At 50.7% G+C, this 17,839-nt stretch overlaps 1 protein-coding gene across 2 annotated transcripts in view; it reads right to left on the bottom strand.

Annotated features, from left to right (window-relative positions):
• Window positions 1-15,844, bottom strand: part of BSN (bassoon presynaptic cytomatrix protein) — an 87,644-nt gene extending 71,800 nt beyond the window's left edge. For both annotated transcript variants that reach the window (XM_058031698.1, XM_058031699.1), the window contains exon 1: window positions 15,684-15,844. In XM_058031698.1, coding sequence (XP_057887681.1) covers window positions 15,684-15,844 — 161 coding nt within the window. The remainder of the gene's footprint in view (window positions 1-15,683) is intronic.
• Window positions 15,845-17,839: the final 1,995 nt, after the last annotated feature.

Below are 17,839 nucleotides of genomic sequence, written 5' to 3'. Positions count from 1 at the left end.
CTAAAGCTCATCTCCTGATGCTGGCAGCCTACTTGAGCTCCTGCTTCCACCCCATCTGGTAATCATGCAGGTCCTCAACCTCCACCCTCACACCTGCTCTCATACATACAGGGAAATGTGATCGTTTGAGTCCTCTGCCCCACTGTTACACCCTGCTGGGGCTGGGCTTCAAGGAGGGGCTGCCAGGCAGGGGTGGCACAAGGCACTGGCAACCAGCACACCAAACCAACAGCCCTGCCCAGGGTGGTGCTGCTGTGGGGTGAGCACGGTGTGCCTGCCAGCTCCCTCCTCTGGCCCTGGCTCTGCAGGAGATAACACACCAGAGCTGCTGCTGGTCTTGCCCTCTGCTTGAAATGCCATGCATGGGAAGGTAACAGGAACCAGGAGATTTCCAGCTTACACAGCCACCACCAACCAGTTATTCTCTGCCTTAGCACCATGTCTAGCTCAACCCAGAATCTGCAACAGGAGAGCACATCAATGTCACTCTTGCTGCTGCTCTGTCAGGCACGGCTGTTGAGAGGCATCTGCCATCTTATTAGCTGAGTCCTACACAGCAGAAGGGTTTATGACTGATTTAAGCTCTAAATAAGCATTTACTTGCTTATTTTCATTCCTGCACAACTGCCTTTTTGTAAAGGTTTGTGAATCATTATCATTTGCAGTTGGACTAAATGATCATTGAAGGCCCTTCCAACTCAAAATATTTTATTTTCAACCCTATTTTATTCTATTCTGTTTGTTTACCATTCTAATTTTGCTACGTGGCAAGCAAATACTTAATTTGCACCTTAGCCCTGGTTGAGCCAAGAGTAATTTCCCTTGGAGCACTTTGCAATATAAACCCAGAGCAGTGGCTGTTCCTGCCCACAGACCAACACCCCCAGACCTCTCCAAAGAACCCCAAGGTCAGATGTCTGTCAGACACCCTGTACAGACCATAATGAACATCTGCAATTAAATGCAAGGCAGCTGATCCCTACAGAGTCCAGAGCAGCCTCTATGAACCCCAAGCCCTGAACAGGAGTCAGGGCAGAGTTTTGCATCTCTCACATGAGCTCTCACAAGCCAGAAGGTCACTGAGTGACCCGCAGACCACCCCATGCTGCTCTGGGGAGCTGCTCTTTCAGCTGCTGATGCCTGAAACGTGTGGCCACCACTGTCAGGATCTTGGCCAAACCCTTCAGAGCCAAAGGCAAACAGGCCTGACAGAAGAGCTGGCAGGTAATGATCTCAGTCCCATATATATCAAAGAGATCACTTCTCAGATAGCTTTACAGGAGCAGGCACTATAAAGGTCCAAAGATTTGAACAGGGTCTCCTTTTAAAATGATGAAATTGTTACTGAGAACATTAATGATCTTGAACTTCAAAGCATTAAAATACCCCAGGGGTAAGTGCAGTGTCCAACATTCATTCTACTTCAGCGACAGGGAAAATCTGTTTCCTCTGTGATAGCTGAAAACTACATTTAAATCTTCCAGAGACAGAGCAGAAGCCACCTCTTGATCAAAATGCCATCAGCTGCAGGGTGTGAGAGGAGCTGTACAGCTCAGTGATGAGAACCAGGAAAGTGCAGGTGCAGAGCCAGGCTTCACTGTGCCTGGGATGGACACAGAGATCCTGGAAAGGCTATGGGGTATCTAATCCCTCTCTGCCTCTCTCTGGGCACTTGGAGGTATCTGGAAGATCCAAGACAAGGAGGGACATCACCTCATCCAGTGAATAGGTGCAGCTGGAGGGTCAGCTTTGGACCTTCAGTGCAGGTGAAGCCTTGGAGTCTTTGGGGAGACCTGGAGGGAACAGGAGGCATCAGACACCCCAGCTGCTGGACCTGAGGACACTGCTGAAGGGGAGGATGCTCAGCAGGTCTGGGCTCATTAAGTGCATTAATTGAGGTGATGCTGAGGGTGGCCATGCTGCAGCCTGCACAGGAAAGTGAGCTGCTGCCTGCAGAGCTCCTCTCCTCTTTACTGCAGGATTTGGAAGGTCTGCAATGAATGATGAAGAGCTGTGCCACAGAGTTATGGCCCTGCGACCAATACCAAGGAGCATGTAGGGAAACAGCAGCTAAAACAGGGATAAACATCCCCAGGAGCCGTGGAGAGGTGTGGGCTGGAGCCATCTCTTCAGTCTGATTTCCACTCAGCTACTTGACGTGTTGCCTCCATATCCTTCCCTGTACAACTGATTGCTATGAGCAAGGCATTTATGTGTGGTAAAATTACATAAAAGAGCCATGACAATCCTGAAAGTCCTGTGGGCAGCAGCAAGGACGAGGATGCTGGGGAGAGCACCCCAGGCAAGGAGTAGCTGCTCCCCTCAGCCTTGATCCACTCCCATCCCACTTGTGAGCTCTGGCAGTGAAAGGGTAGAGGAGCTGATTGCTGCAGTCACGCTTAACTGAAGGCCTTTGTCCCAGGAAAGCCAACACCATGAATTACTGCTCTGTATTTACAAAATGCCAGCAAAGCTGAAAGATAAACCACGGCACGAAGCTAAGGAATGTTTATGGCACACGGCTGGTGAAAGCTTATCTTGTAAATCTATGATTATAACCCACGGCCGCCCTCCTTGAGAGCCTCTCTGATTTTAATTAGCAGCGACACAATTTTTTGTTTAGTTCGTTAGCTGTTCCCTAAAGCAATGCAGAATGAAGCTACCTGCTCTGGACTCAATCCTGTGACAGGAATGTGCCTGCTCTGAGGAGCCAAACCTGACACACAAACCTTCAGTAACAGTGACTGTAACAGACTTGGCTTCAATCTATGTGCAGGACTGGGAAACGACACAGAAATTCACATGATTACTATAATTTTCAGATACAACCAGGAAATAAAGAAGAGAAAAAGTGAGAAGGTTTCTTAGAAAGAAATTAAAAGCAGCAGGTGGAAGGGTAAAAAAGGGAAGTTTCCATGGTACCTGTTAGCAAAACATGCACAGTCAAGAAAAGGTTTAACACAAGGCTATAACACAGCAATATCATTAAACAACCAAGCAACAGGAGCAAAAGGCAATACTTAGTATGAAAAATCATCTCAAGTGGGAGAATTGTTAGGATAAAAATCTAGAAAGAAAGGCGAGAAAGAAAGAAGTAATAGAAGAGGAAGAAACAAGAGGAATCCTTCTTATGGGTTAATAACTTATCAGGATTTAGGACACCCAGGACAGAGGCAGATGGTCAGGTTTTCACAAGCAGAGGTGCAGGATCTTGCCATGGGATAAATGGGATATTCATAAATGGCTTGGGAAGGAGGGGGGATAAAGAAGGGACAAGTTTGCTGAGCCATGGAAATTTATTCAGCATATTCAAAGCTAAAGCTGAATGCAAAGAGCTGTAGAAGGCTCTCCTGAACTGGACGTCTCGAAACACCATGGCAGGTGAAGTGCAAGGTCAAGAAATGCAGAGTGAGGCACAGAGAACAACCATAGCCACATGTGGTGATGGGATCTAAATCAGACACTGAAGCTCTGCAAAGAGTTCTGCAAGCCATGTTGGACCATTCTCAGAAAACATCAATTTAATGCTCATCAACAAATATAGAACAGTCCACCCCAAAAAATACACAATTAAGTTATTTTGGGAAAAATGCATTTTGGAAAGCAATTCAAAGAGAAGAGCAAAGGCAGCCTGTTCCCTTGACTTGCTTCTGGCTTCCTTCCCCACAAAGAGTGTGGCACCAAGGTCTGGCTTTGCAATTCTCCCTTTTGCATTCAGGCTTGACTCTGTGCAGGAGCTGGATGGATTCCTGCAGGTGCTGGCTGGCTCAAAAAATGAATCCAACACAAGCAGCATTTGTCACAGGTGGCAAAAAAGGGTCAGTCCAGGGGTCTGGCTCCAACAGATCAACATCCCAGTCATGTCCACACCACAAGGGTCCCCAGACTTCTACCTTCCACAAGAAGTTGGTATTCAACTGTTAAGAAACTGGGAAGACTGCAGGGCCCTTCTTTTGGATGAGTTCCACCCATGCTCCAAAATTAAAATCTGATGCAAAAAATGTATCATTATCCATCTCCATGACAGCTTGAGTCAACCAAACTCAGCCCAGAACGGAGAACAACATTCATTCCAGGCATAAAAAAAAAAGGAAGATCCATCAGAAAGAGAAGTGCTGTTAAAAAAGAGGCAGTAATGACAGACCAGAAAGAAACTGGTTTGTATTTTTAGAAAAAGGAAAGAAAAACACAGTTAAAAAGCAATTTCCAGGAGAGGAAATCAGAGTGCCATACTGCAGAGAGACAGGCAGCTCCTGGTGACTATGCAGCAACCAAAAAATCCTGACTTTGCACCCTCATTTATCTGAGCCTGGGCAAATGAAACAAGGCACCTAATTTTTTGTGTGTGTCTGTGAAAAACCATAGCATTTTTATCCATCCTGCAGTTTGTGTCTTTGCACCTCTGCATATTTTGGCTATCTCATAATAGTCCCTTTCCCTCTTCCCCAGGCCATTTAGGTCCTTATTTCTACTTTTTTGGTTGTTGCCTCAGGTTACCAGGAGAGCAGATATCCGAGGTGTGGAAGAGCAATCAAGAGATCATTTGGCAGGGACTGAGGAAACAGCCATCAACTGATCCTCCACAAAGAGCTCCAAATACAGCACATGTGGAGGGGAACATGGAAAAACTGATGAGCCCACACCTCCCTGTGAGGAGGAGAAATCTGTGTCCAACATGGCCAGGTGCCTTTAAACAAAATCTTCACATCAGGTTATGTTTCTCAGAAGCACTGCTCAGCTGCAGAGGTTTCTTCCTCCCTGACATTCCCCACACCAGCTCACAGGGTCCAAAAATGTATTTTATTTAAGACTGTGGTCGCAAGTGCCTGGTGGGACATGCCCAAGGGCTGGCACTGGATGGGCTCAGTGGTTTTGTGTCTTAGATTTGCAGTTTCTGGTTTTCAGAGATATGAACTGGAATATCAAACCAAACTCAGAATCATGTTTTTATGTGTAAAACTCATTATTCACAACAGGAAAGGTAAAGGAAACCCAAGGAACAATACATTACCAACACTGTCAGAGACACCATCAACTTCAATATCTCAAGCTGTTTAGTTTAAATGTACTTTTGAAATAGAAGAGTCTGAAATTCCCCTGCCAAATTCTTTATAGGATCAAAGGAAAACATTTCTCCAGCTTCTGCAACTCTTTGAGGCTCCTTGTCCCTGCCTGCATTTCCCTGCTGCACGTACCTCAGCCCAGAACATTTGTCCCCAAAGAGATGGAGGCATCTGCATATTTGATGTATCTGTCCTTGCAGAACCCTCAGAAGGCTTGGCTTGGCAGAAATGGCAGCAGGTAAAATTTAAGGCTGAGAAGTTTAGTTGGGAAGTGAAGCAAATTTTAGACACGTTGAGAAGCAGAAGGCACTTTATTCCTACCCAGAGCAGCTGCTTGGGTTTTGTTTGTGTATTTCAAATAAAAAGAAAGGTGTGATAATTTGCCAGTTCAGAGTGTTTGGGTCTATATTTTCACTTAATAATAAATCAAAATTAAATAGATAATCATGGAGATGGGTTGGATGAAACTGAGTTGTACGGCCAAGAGGAATCCTATCCTAATCCATTAACCAGTGCTTAACATCCATTAACAATGCAGGAGGAGGAGAGCCTGGGAGATGAGGAAGGCAGATAAAATAAAGCAGAAAAGGGATGCCTAAAGAGACAGTGCAGAGTTTCCTCCCTGAGGGACGTTTCTGGATGCCTTATTTTTGCCAGGTTGAGGCAATCAGTGGCATATAATATAGTGATAGGCATCATCTTTTCCACTCCAACAGGAACTGATGCTCTGCTATAACTGCAGTGTGTAACCAGTCAAAACCTCATCCAGTATAGTGGTAAATGGGCTCTGAAAATCACCAGCATCACAAAAGGTTCTATATAATACACTATATAAATGAAAACAACCTCTTTTCCTGTTGTGCTCTCCAGCTACAGGATTCCCAAGCAAAACATCCACAACTTAGATGGGAAACAGGTGGGAAAAGGAGAAGGCTTGGATATTTTTGCTCCTTGGGACCAGAGATCTGCCCTGAATACAAAGGATGGAGTGTTTTACAGGGATGAGAGCAACACCCACCGTCACCTCCTCACGTCCGCCGGCGTCAGGAGCACTCACGGGAGGCTGCCCAGCCCCAGCACAATGTGCTCCAGCCCTATCTGCTCCAGACATCTCACAGCTCATATCACAGCTGCTGCAGCCCAGGGATGTGCTTGGGACTGGCAGCAGCTCCCTCGCCCTCCCAAGAGCCATTCCCAGCACAGGAGAGAGGAGAAGGTTCGAAAGGGCAGCATCCCCAAGGGCCACTACCAATGCTTGCCCAGGGTGTTGAGAAATCCTTGGTGAGCAGGGAATAAGAAACTCAAATTATGGTGGCTTATTGTTGGTGGGCAGGAGACAACAATGCTGATGCATCTGAGAGAAAATATGGGGAAAATCTACACACTTGGAGGACAGCATGGAGTTCTTTGTGTCCTACTGCTGGTCCTACGAGGGCTACATTAATGGGTGTCAAACCTGGAACCCCATGAGTCTCAGCCTGGAAATCAAAAATGCAACAGAAGTTCATAAAATCACAGAATGATTCAGGTTGGAAGGGATCTTAATGATCATTTCATTCCAACCCCCCTGCCGTGGGCAGGGACACCTGCCACCAGACCAGGTTGCTCCAAGCCCCATCCAGCCTGGCCCTGAACACTTCCAGGGATGGGGCAGCCACTTCTCTGGCAAGTTACCGCACATGAACTGCTGAAATAGCCCACAGCCAAATTAAAATGGAAGAAAATACATTCACTCCTTCCTGTCAACACAGAGGTTGTTGCTGAGCACGATGAGAACAGCTCAGGCTGTGACCACCTCGGGTGTTTGAGCCAAGCAGAGCAAACCCAGCCCAGCAAGGCAACAGGCACTCCTGCAACTGCAGCTGCAGCACAGCCCTACCTGCAAGGCTGCAAACCCGCAGAGTTTACTCTGCCAGTTAACTGGGAGGTTAGTATTTAAAAAAAAAAATTTAAAAAAAAAAAAAAAGGGAGAGAAAAAACCCAACCAAACAACAATTTGTCTCCCTAAGAAGATTAATAGGTGCATTTAAAGAAATCAGGCTGTAGGCTTAATGAGAGAGAGGCAGCAAAATCCTAAATGTGAGACCTCCTACAGTTTTTCAGTCCAGCTGTACAATCAAATAATAGTTTATGTAACTAGGATTGAAACTAAATAAATTAAAAGTAATTTCATGTTTCATCAAAAGAAAAAGTACAGTTTGGAGTCAACATGGAAAAAGATCTAGTTCAGCCCCACATTTTCCCCAGCCTTTCATAAGCTTTGTACTATCAGCTGATTTGGGTTTTTTTCACATGACAAAGGCAAATTACCAAGTCCCTTAAGAACTTATTACACATTTCCAATTTTCAACCATTCCTATTTTATAACGCATAAATTCACATATCTATAAGTGAAATGTTTTCTTTAGAAGATGAAAGAAAAAAAAAACATGCTGTTTTTCCTAGGCTGCAATCTGTTTTTTGGTTAAATAATAATAAAAAAAAAGGGTGGTTAGCAGCTACAACATGTCAATCTCTGCAAGTAATTCCCACGCATAACTTCATCCTTTTGCAGACATGAAACATGGCAAAATCTTTTCATACTCTTCGTGTCTAGACTGATGAAGGAAGGGCACAAGATACCAACAGACTCTTTCTTCTACTGGAAAGCCCATGGCAGACCCATTTGGGTCTCAGCTGGGTTTTTAAGAGCACCAAACCCCTCAGGATTCATTCAATAGCTGAAGACACATCTCACATTGACTTCATACTTCTGAGGATGGAGCAGCCTGAGAAGCACTGAGATCACACCACAGGAGGTTGCATACTCCAAGCATCTCCTAACAAAGCTAAAAATCCACAAATAAAGGCAAATTTCAAAATAAATCTCCCTATTCAGGATGCTACAACCCTCAGGACTGGTCCTGCAAAGGGATGTCCACCAGAACCAGGCTCTGAGCCTCTGAGCAGCTGGAAAAGCCCATGAGCCCCCAAGGCCAGGAAAGACTCAAGACAGGCTAGAAAGCAATGTTGCACTGGTATGCAAGGAAACAAAGAGAAAAAAGGTTCAGGGGCTGCTCTCAGCTATTGACATCTGGCCTTTGCAAGTGTCCCTGCTATGTCAGGCTGGATCGAAGAGGTCCTGCCACCCTTGGACATCCTGGCTGAAATGCAGGATTGGGTCACATCTAAACCAAATGACATTTTGATTCACAGTGATTTTTCTTCTACATCTGTCAGAGGAGCTGTCAAATCCTCATCTGAAAGCTGTTCAGCGTGGGAAACTGCTTTGTCATGTCTGAGAGCCTGTGGTCCCTGTCAGGTCCTGGAACCGAGTGAAGAGCAGTCAGTCACACATGCCCAAAAACCCTCAAAATTCTGCAACATTTCCCAAGCAGCATGGATGGGTTTTGTATGCAGCATCTGCTTGCTCTCAGTTCAGCTAGAGCTATCAAGACCCTCCAAGAGGACAGGAAATGCTCTTCTCATGAGGACCTACACATGACAAGAGGTCCAGGTGGCTCTAAGGTCTCCCCTTTTCTTCTCCAGACCAGACACCCCCAGCTGTCTCAGTGTGCCTCCACAAGAGAGGAGTGTCTCGTTTAGGATCTCAGTCATTGCCTCGTTAGAGGGGCTGTGATGGGGGGTCTAATGGTGTCTACCAGCAAGGAATGGCCGAGGTTTCCCCCAGGCCTGTGCTTCCACCTGTCCCCACTGCAGTCACCGGGTTCTTGGACAGCTGTGCCCAGCCCAGGGAGCACCAACAGGCTCCACATGGAGATGTTCACCTTGCTCTAGGGAGAAGGTGTAAAGGCACTGCCTTCCTGTGCTAAGGACAGGGGCAGGAGAGGGGTCTGGGAACAGACTGGGCAGGAGAGGGGTTCGTGCTGTAGCTCCTCTCAGAAGATGCCCAACGCACTCTACTGCATTAAATATATGAACATTTTTCTTCTATTGACAATGACCTAGAAACACAACTAAATCATGTTTGAAAAAAGAGAATGCACCAAACTATTTAATCACATCTTCAGGGGGGAATGAAGCCAGTAGAACAGCTAATCTCCAGCTCATCACAGAAACTATAGTTTTGGACTGAGGGCAACTTTGTATATTCAGAGGCGACAGTTTTACTTAAACCTTCTGTGATCATATATCCCATTGTTCCATCTGGTAAACTGCTTCTACACTTATTTATGCTCACTCTTAACATCCATTTGATTACCATTTGGCTAGCATAGGCCTCTGAACTGCAGAGGTGTGTCTTTGCTAGCCATCATAACCATTTTTGCCACCCAGTGCCAGCAGCCAGGCTGGAGGGGGCATTCCCTCGCCATCTCCAACCAAACCACGGCACTTACACAAATAATAAGAGAAAACAAAATAAAAATTGCATTCAGAGATGCTTTGCTTGACTGTCAACACGGGCAGGGAGCTGCTGTCTCCTGCCCACCCAACCCACTGTCCTCAGTCTCTTAATGGGGTTGGGGTCTCCCTTCAGTATCAAACACACACTAGGAAAGCTGCAGGGTGAGTGTGAGCGAGACAAGAGTGAGCAAGACACCACCATCATTGTAGTTAAGTCATCTTTGGTGTTAAAGCTGAGCAGAGTACCTCATGAAATCCCTTCCAGCCATGCCATCAAGCCCAGGCCAGCATTAATAGGGTCCAGCAATGCTGATTGCTCTTACAGGCTCCTAAATAGCACATTGGGGGTGCTGGGTGCTCTCAGGGAGGAGCCAGCTCACCACATTGATAAAAACTTGCCAGCATCAGTGACATGGAAAGCGGTACCACGTGCCCCTCGATGACTGACAGGCTGCACAGCAGCACCTCGGGGTCATGCCAGAGCTTAGCACCTCCAAGCACGAAAAAAGACAAAAAACCCTGTTTGTAGGAACAGTCGTGCTCATAGACTGATACAAAAATAACAGATCTGTCATTCAAACAGACATTTGAAAACACAGTGATGGCTCAACAGCGACGATCTCAAATTCAAGATGAATGACAGTTTACAATGTGTGGGACCAGGATGACCATCAGCACTTGCTGTCACTCACTGGCCAAAAAAGAAACGCAAGGAACATCCTGGAGCAGCAGCACTCAACAGCAAAGTCCACATGATAATGTTACTGTCACATTTAGTGAAAAATGATAACGCCTTTGCCATGAAACCGCTTCGCCCTACTGAGCTACCTGCTCTTGGGGAGCACTCTGCACCCTGACTGCCCGTCCCATCCTTCCCAAGGGGCACCTCATACACCAGGAAATAGGAAAGGGATTGCTGGAAAAACACCCTGGGCCAGCCCCAGTGCCAGCCCCAGCAGGGGAAGCGGCGAACACGGCTGTGCAGAGAGGCTGTGTGGCAGGCAGGCTGTGGTGTTCTGCCAGTCCAGATGCACATCAAGTATTCCCCAAACTCATATAAACTGCAGGAATATGCCACAGCATTGACTATCTGTTTGCACTGAATTGGAGACATGATGGGAAACATCAAATATGTGCTTGATTCACACAGCAGAGAAAAGAAACAGCTTTATTGCAGCACGCTGGAGAAGCAGAAGTGGAGAGGCAGAAGCCAGCTCAACATGAGCAACAAAGTGCAGGGACCTACCAGCCCCAATGGATGTGGCCACTTGAGCTGAGGCTCCATTCCTGAGCATCAGCAGAAGAATCAGGATGGTTTGGGTTGGAAGAGACCCTAAAGATCACCTAGCTTCCATCCCCTGCCATGGGCAGGAACACCTTCCACTAGAAGGCTGACCATCAGCACTCAGCTTTCCAGTGCAAAGGAAGCGGCCCTGCCACAGCTTCCAATTGCACCAGAGGAAGCCCAGGACTCCTCCAACTTTTCAGCCAACACAGCAAAGGACATCAATCCTCTCAAATTCTTCTCTATCCTTTCTGGGCAGAAGTGGACACTGCAGGGACATCCCCAGGAGCCCCTCACCCAGCAAAAGCGAGGGGTTAAGATCCACCATCCAGGCTGGATCCCGCAGTGAGAAACCCCAACCTGTGAGGCAGACTGCAAATCTGTGTATTTGTTTTGGAAATAAAGGCATTAATAATTGATGCCAAACACTGTGAATATTGATGAGCACGTTCCCAGAAGAGGTTTTGGAGTTACTTAAGCACCCAGAATTGTGCCGTCTGGATTCAGTGGCCTAATGGCTGCTGTCAGAGCAATCACAATACGCAAAGCACTGTGTCACAGCCAGCACTGCCTGCCCATCATGACAGAAGATAAATTGATGCCCAGTGGGGTATTTAACACCACAAATATTTTGATTTGATCCATCATGTACACCATTTTCTACTCCTTTTACTTTTTGTTTTGCTCGCACAAGTTTAATGCTCTCAAAACATTGCGGATCTGTTCTTTCCCTCCTCACTCAAACCCAGCCCCAGTTCCCTCCTGACCCTCCAAATGTCTGGCAGCAAATAAACTAATGCTCAATAAGTGCAGAAGCATGGCAGGCTTTTCCAGACTGCCAGTCCATGGCTCAGCCAGGGGAAAAAACTGTTTTAATATTTGAGGAAATTCCCAGCAATGCCTCTGGTGGTGATGCCTCTGCCCCATCCTGCAGGGCTCAGGGCCTTTGGGGAGAGCAGAGCATGGACATGAGGATGGAGCTGCCTCTCTGGGCTCTCCAGGTGAGTGGGAGCCCTCTCCACAGCCTGGCTTCCCATCACACAGTAGTCTGGTTTTATTTCTAGCACAGTCATATGAAAGTGGACATCGACTGCTCATTTCTGCAAGCTTGGGAAAAGTGCCCATTTAAAAAGAAAGAGGCATAGTCGTTTTTTTTTTTTAACAATTATCTTTATGTATAAACTTCTTATTTCTCATTGTGATGGTACTTTATGGCAAGCAAACAAGCACACTCAAGTGAGCTTCTGAGAGGGTAAAAGGGAGCATCCAAACTGCAAGGGTTTGTCCAAAGTTTCTCTGATTTAAAGGGCTTTATTTCAGTTCTGTTTCTCCTATGCTCTTCCCTACCACCAGAATTTTTACTTCAAGCTCCATCGCCTGCTAAACAGAGCAAGGCTGGATGTACAGCAGGGTAAACAGGATCAGCACTTGCCTTGCCACTGTGCCAAGCCAAGGGAAGGCTCTGAGGGCGCTCACAGCCCATGCCAAAGGTGCTACCACACAGTACTGGAGATATTCCCTCTTGGTTGCTTCAAGACCTTCAGCTCACAACCTATCTTGAGGCTTAAAAAATACTGGAATATGACCTACAGTGTGGAAAACAAAGGTCCTGGCACCTCTGCCAGTGTGTCATGCTCCCTCCCAGGCTCGCAGCCTGCAGCCTGCCTGCAGTGTGCATCACCCAGGTGCAGAGCAACACGGGGCTGAAAGCCCTGCTGCTCCCACACACAGCCCCTGAATTTGTAGCTGGTCCTCAATGCTTCCCAGGAGACTGCCCCTCTTCCCCTCTCCCATCCTTCAGCCTCAGCTCGTGCATCCAGGTGTCAAAAAGAGCCTTTTGCAAGCTCCACAGCTGAGCAGCAGCGAGACCAAAAACCTGAATGAATCCAGCAGAAATCAGGCACACACAGTCAGAAGCAGCAATAAAGTCTTTCTGCAGGTTACCAGGAAAACCAGCCATGTAAAGCTCTGTGCCTCAAGCTACAGTTCTGAACTTGGGATCATCCCTGCTCGGCCATCAGAGCCTTTTTCATCCATCCATCCATCCATCCATGCATCCATCCATCCATCCATCCACACCATGAAAGGAGCTTGTCCCTTCTCTGGAGGAACAGAGTAGAACTTGCCAGTCCAAAGCTTTCTGTCCAAATGCATCAGCAACCAATCTGGGCTCCTGTGATCCTACATTATTGGTGCCCCAGCCATTTTCCTTTCAGGCTAGAGGCTCTGTTTGTCTGAGCAGACCAGCAGCAAGCCTGCCCTCCCTCCTTCCCCAGATTCAATCTCTCCTTGCTGGAGCACCAGAGTCAGGCACAGCCTCCTCAGGTGAGATTCCAGCAGCTCCTTGCACAAGGGTGAGCTCTGCACTGAAAACACCTTGCCAATGCAACCCTGCACCATCCTGGCCTTTTGCAGAGCTGCTGGCAGAGCCAAACCACCCCAGAGCTGAGCACTGCCCCCAGCTTCCCTCCAGCCTCTGGCTCCCCCGGGCCTCAGCAAAGCATGCAAGCAAAAAATCAAAGCTCATAAATAGTGGTAGACGTTGCAACTTAGTGAGAAGATGCTACTCCTATTTGAGTTTTCCAGTCTCTGAAGTATCTTCATAGTGGATGCACAGTTCTTAGAAGCTGTTATTATGGATTTAAACACAAGAGCCCGAAATCCAGGGTAGCCCCTATAAGGTATTCAGGCTATTTCTCTGTGTAACACAAAGCAAACTGTGAAAAATGACACAGAAAAGTCCTACCACTGTGGTTTTCACTGGCTTACATGTGGACTTAGGTTACTTAATTCAGAGGGGAAAAAATAATTACTCTGATATTGAAAGAAACTCCCTTTCTCTGGCCACTTGAGATTTCTGGAGCAGCACCTTTAGCACTGCACACTCACTGCTTGGCCAGCACATCCTGTGCTCTGCTGAACCTTTCGAAACATATGGTCTGTCTTGTGTGCCCACTCCCGCCCCTCACAAAAGCCACTTTCTTCTCGAGGCCTCATTTCCCTTCATTGCCACTTTGCTACCTTGAATTTAAATCCCTCAGTGTCATCTCAGCCCCCCACACCCCTCCCACGCTTAGGTTTTAAACACTGGCACAGCTCAGCATCGTCCCCATCCCACTGCTGCTCCACAGCACAGCCTCACTTGGCCCACCTCTTTAATTGCTTTAATTAATTGCAAGGGAGGGCAGCTCCCCAGCAGCAGCTTCCCAGGAGGCACAGGAGCATCAGCTCAGCGTGCGAGGGCTGGAGCACGGCCGGAAAAAACAACCTGGTGTTTCTGGCACCAGAGGAGCATGGATGGCCACTGCTACAGACTCTGCTCCTCCACACAGGACCCTAAGAGCCCCTGGAACCCCCAGCACTGCACAGCAGCCAACACAGAACTTGGACAGTGATGGAGGAGCAGTGCCAGAATTGGACAGAGACAGCAGACCTGCATGGCTTCCTTGGCTCCTCTCATTACAGCAGCCTAAACAGCCCCACAGGTATTTCGTTTTAAATTGTTCAAGCAGCTGCGAACAACTTTTTACTGGCAGAATCCAAAGCAGAGGAGGTGGGACTCTCTAGCAAGGGAAACTGAGAAAAATGTAAAGGAAAATGAGCACAATTTCCCTCAGAGTCATTTTTTTCACACTCACTGTGTGAAAGCTCACAGGGATCTTGCAGACAGAAGCCTGCCCACAGCTGTAGCAGCCCTGAAGCCCACTGGATGTCACGGCGTGCCTGTGAGCAGCCATTGCAGCCCAACAAGACAGAGCCCACTGCCAGGCAAGACTGCAGCTCCTGCTCAGCCTCCCACCTGGATTTTCCCTGACTGAAGCCACACACCTGGCAAGACCAGCAGCGCTCATCACTGCCCAGGCGGGGTGAAGAGCCCAGAATGGCCCTGCCTTGGCCACACACTGAGGGTGAACCACCCACCGCGTCCTCCGCATCCCTCCGTGCAACTTTCTGCTCCTCGCCTTTATTTTTTCAGATAGGATGATGTTTCAGGATTGGCTTTTTTCTTTTAAGGAATATCTCTTATCCCACACTCACTTCCGAAGTATCTCCCTTGCAGCTGGCGCTGCCTGGCAGAAGGAGAACGGCTCGGTGCAGCTCCCTGCGAGGTTTTGCACCGATGACTCCTGCCAGGGCTGCATGTCCCTCCTGTTACATAACGACCTTTCCCGTTTGGTGCTGGCTCCACTTGGGGTGGCCACGTTTGGGAGTGGTCACATGTGGGGTGGAGACGTTTGGGGCGCTCACATGCCCCAGTGCTCTCAGCCGTGTGCTGCCAGGCACCATCCCCCCATCCCGACCAGATCCACCAACCCTGAACCACCCTCCCTTCTCCCTACGCCTCCCCATTTGCTGCTGGACCGGGCAGCACCCCACTTTGTCCTGCCCCCCAAACACGACACTCCTCCCCAGCAACTCCATCCCCGTCCCACATCCAGCCCCAGATCTCAGCTTTGCTCTCCCCAGCACCCAGGGGTGTCCTGGAGCTGCCAGCTCCCCAGGGGCTGCACCTTCCAGCAGTGACCTGCCTCGGGTGCCTCCATCACCTCCCTGAGCCCAGTGTACCTCCCTCACTTGCCTGCTCCCTGCTGCCCACACCCCACAGCCGCGCCGTCTGTGCCCTCGGCTCGCAGCCCGTGCACACTCCTGTCTGCCCTGCCTGCGCTCGCCCGCAGGAGCCCCACAGAGCGGCACCCCACGGCAGGAGCCCCACAGAGCGGCCCCCCACGGCACCTCCTGCCCCAGCCAGCCCTGCCCGCCCCACAGCAGCCCCGATCGCAGCTCCCCGCCGCAGCCGGCACCGCTCTGCCCTCACCCGACACGGCCGCGGCTCCTGCCCGCGTGCCCCCCCACACAGACCCGCACCGCCAGCCCTGCTCCCCGGTGCCCACACCCCCAGCCAGCCGTGCCCCGCGCCCTCAGAGCCCCCCGCAGCCCGGAGCCCGCGCCCGACCCCGCGCCCCCCGCCGCTCCCCGCCCCGCGCTCTGACCTGGGCCCGGCGGCGGGCGGGAGCTGTCCGCCGCCGCCCGGTGCTGAAGGCGGCTTGGCGGCGGCGGCGGCGGGCGGCGGCGGGGCCCCTGCGGCGGCGGCGGCGGCGGGCGGCAGCTGCCCGTCGTCGCCGCCGCCCTCCAGGCTGGCCTCGTTGCCCATGTCGGGCCGGGCGGGACCGGGACCGGGGCCGCTCCCTCAGCGCAGCGCCGCCCCCGCCGCCGCCATCAGCCCCGCGCCGCCATCGCCGCCCGCCCGCGCCGCCCCGCGCATGCGCTGCCTCCGCGCCCGCTCGCGCCGCGGGCACGCGCGCGTTCGTCCGACCAATCGCCGCCCGCCCCGCGGGGCCCCGCCGGCACGTGCCCCCCGGCCCCGCCCCACCCCGCCCGCCGGCCAATCGGCGCCGCGCAGCGCCGGCGCTCGCGCCCGCCAGGCGGCGCCATCGCGCTCCCGCGCTGGCCGTCAATGAGCGGCCCGTCTGCCGTGACGTCACGGGCCGGCGGCCAATGGGCGCGCAGTCCCGCATGAGGTTACACGCAACAGCCAATGAGCGCCCGCTCACCCATGAGGTCACGGGCAGCTGCAGGATGTCACACACCACTGACCAATGAGGTGTCCCCTCCTTCATGAAGTCATGTGCTGCTCCTGGAAGTCACAGCCTGACAACCAATGAGCACCTGCCTCCTCCATGATGTCAGAGGCTGCCCCAGGACATCACACCATGTCAGCCAATAAGCACCCCCCTCCTCCATGATGTCATGGGCTGTCCAAGAACATCACACCCTGCCAGCCAATGAGTGTCTTGTGCCATTATGAGGTCATGCACTGCCTTGTGATGTCGCACTCTGCCAGTCAGTGATTGTTGTGCTCCCTGTGAGGTCACAGCAGCCCTGCAATGTCACATGCTACTGTCCAATGAGCACCCTGCTATCTCATGACATCCTGGCAGTCACTCTCAGCCAGGCAATGAGAACATACCTCCCTGTGACGTCACAGGCTCGCTGATGAGGCAATGGAGCCTCAGCCAATAACGACCCTGTCCTTCCCACGGCCGCCCAGAAACAAGCCAGTGACAACCATCGTTCTCCTATGACATCACAGGCTGAGCCAATGGGCTCACACGCTGGCCCTAAGCGCCAGTCTCAGCCAGCCCCGCTCTTTCCATGAGGTCACACAGCACTCAGCCAATGGCCACGCTTCCTCCGTGTGAGGTCAGAGGCTGCCCATGACGTCAGAGAGCAGCAGTGCCCAACACCACCGGGGCTCCCTCCCGCCCCCGCCGTTAATGAGGGGCGGTAATTAACGGTGCCGGTCCCCGTGGGCGGAGGGACGCGCTGCCACCGCCGGTCCCCCGCTGCCACGGCCGGTCCCCCGCTGCCACCCTGCGGCTGCCACGGCCCGGACCCCCCCTCGGGGGACCCCAGCGGGGACCCAAAATTGTCGCTGGGCGCGCCAGCCTGGGCGGAGCCGGGCTCGGGCAGGGCTGGCGGCTGCTTTTTATGGGCTGTGAGTCAACTCACACGCGCTAAATCCCAAAATAAACGTGAAACTGGGTCCAGCCTCACCTCGGAGCGCACGGAAATAGCAACCGGCTCCAAGGAGCCCCAGGAACAGGGACCTGAGCGCCTTCCCCGCCCCTTCATTATCCCCAGCCCAGGGAAGGGGATGCTGGCACTGGAGGTCACTGCTGTCCCCCGAGGAGCAGGGATGGGGTGCAGAAGGTGTAACACGGGAGGAAAAGAGCTTTGGAGGATATAAAAGCACTGAGTAAGAGAATAAAACAGCTTCAGTTTTGGGCAGGGCAACAGATGTACAATAAACCAGAACAAAAACACATCAGAAACAACCCAGGAGCAGCAAGGCTATGGAAGGTTGAAGTGCAAGAATAGATGAGAGCCAGGACTTAGCAGGTGGCCAGGACATAGACAAAGTTTGGTTTGTTTGGATTTTTTCCTGAGGTGATGTGTTCCCCAAACACAGGAGACTCAAAACATCCACCCTGAATGCAGCAGAGGTTGGAGCAGCTGCCAGCAGCAGTGCTGTGCAGGCAGTGCCCAGACAAGACACTCAAACTTCAGATTAAACTTGCCCTGGGATCAAAACAGCCCCAAAACCCTTCTCAACCCTGGCACTGCAGGCTGGCATCTGTTCTCCCAT

Source organism: Melospiza georgiana, chromosome 11 (assembly GCF_028018845.1).
Source record: "Melospiza georgiana isolate bMelGeo1 chromosome 11, bMelGeo1.pri, whole genome shotgun sequence".
NCBI classification, from domain to species: domain Eukaryota; kingdom Metazoa; phylum Chordata; class Aves; order Passeriformes; family Passerellidae; genus Melospiza; species Melospiza georgiana.
Note: the sequence above shows the minus strand (reverse complement) of the source record. Positions and strands in the feature narration are given on the sequence as shown.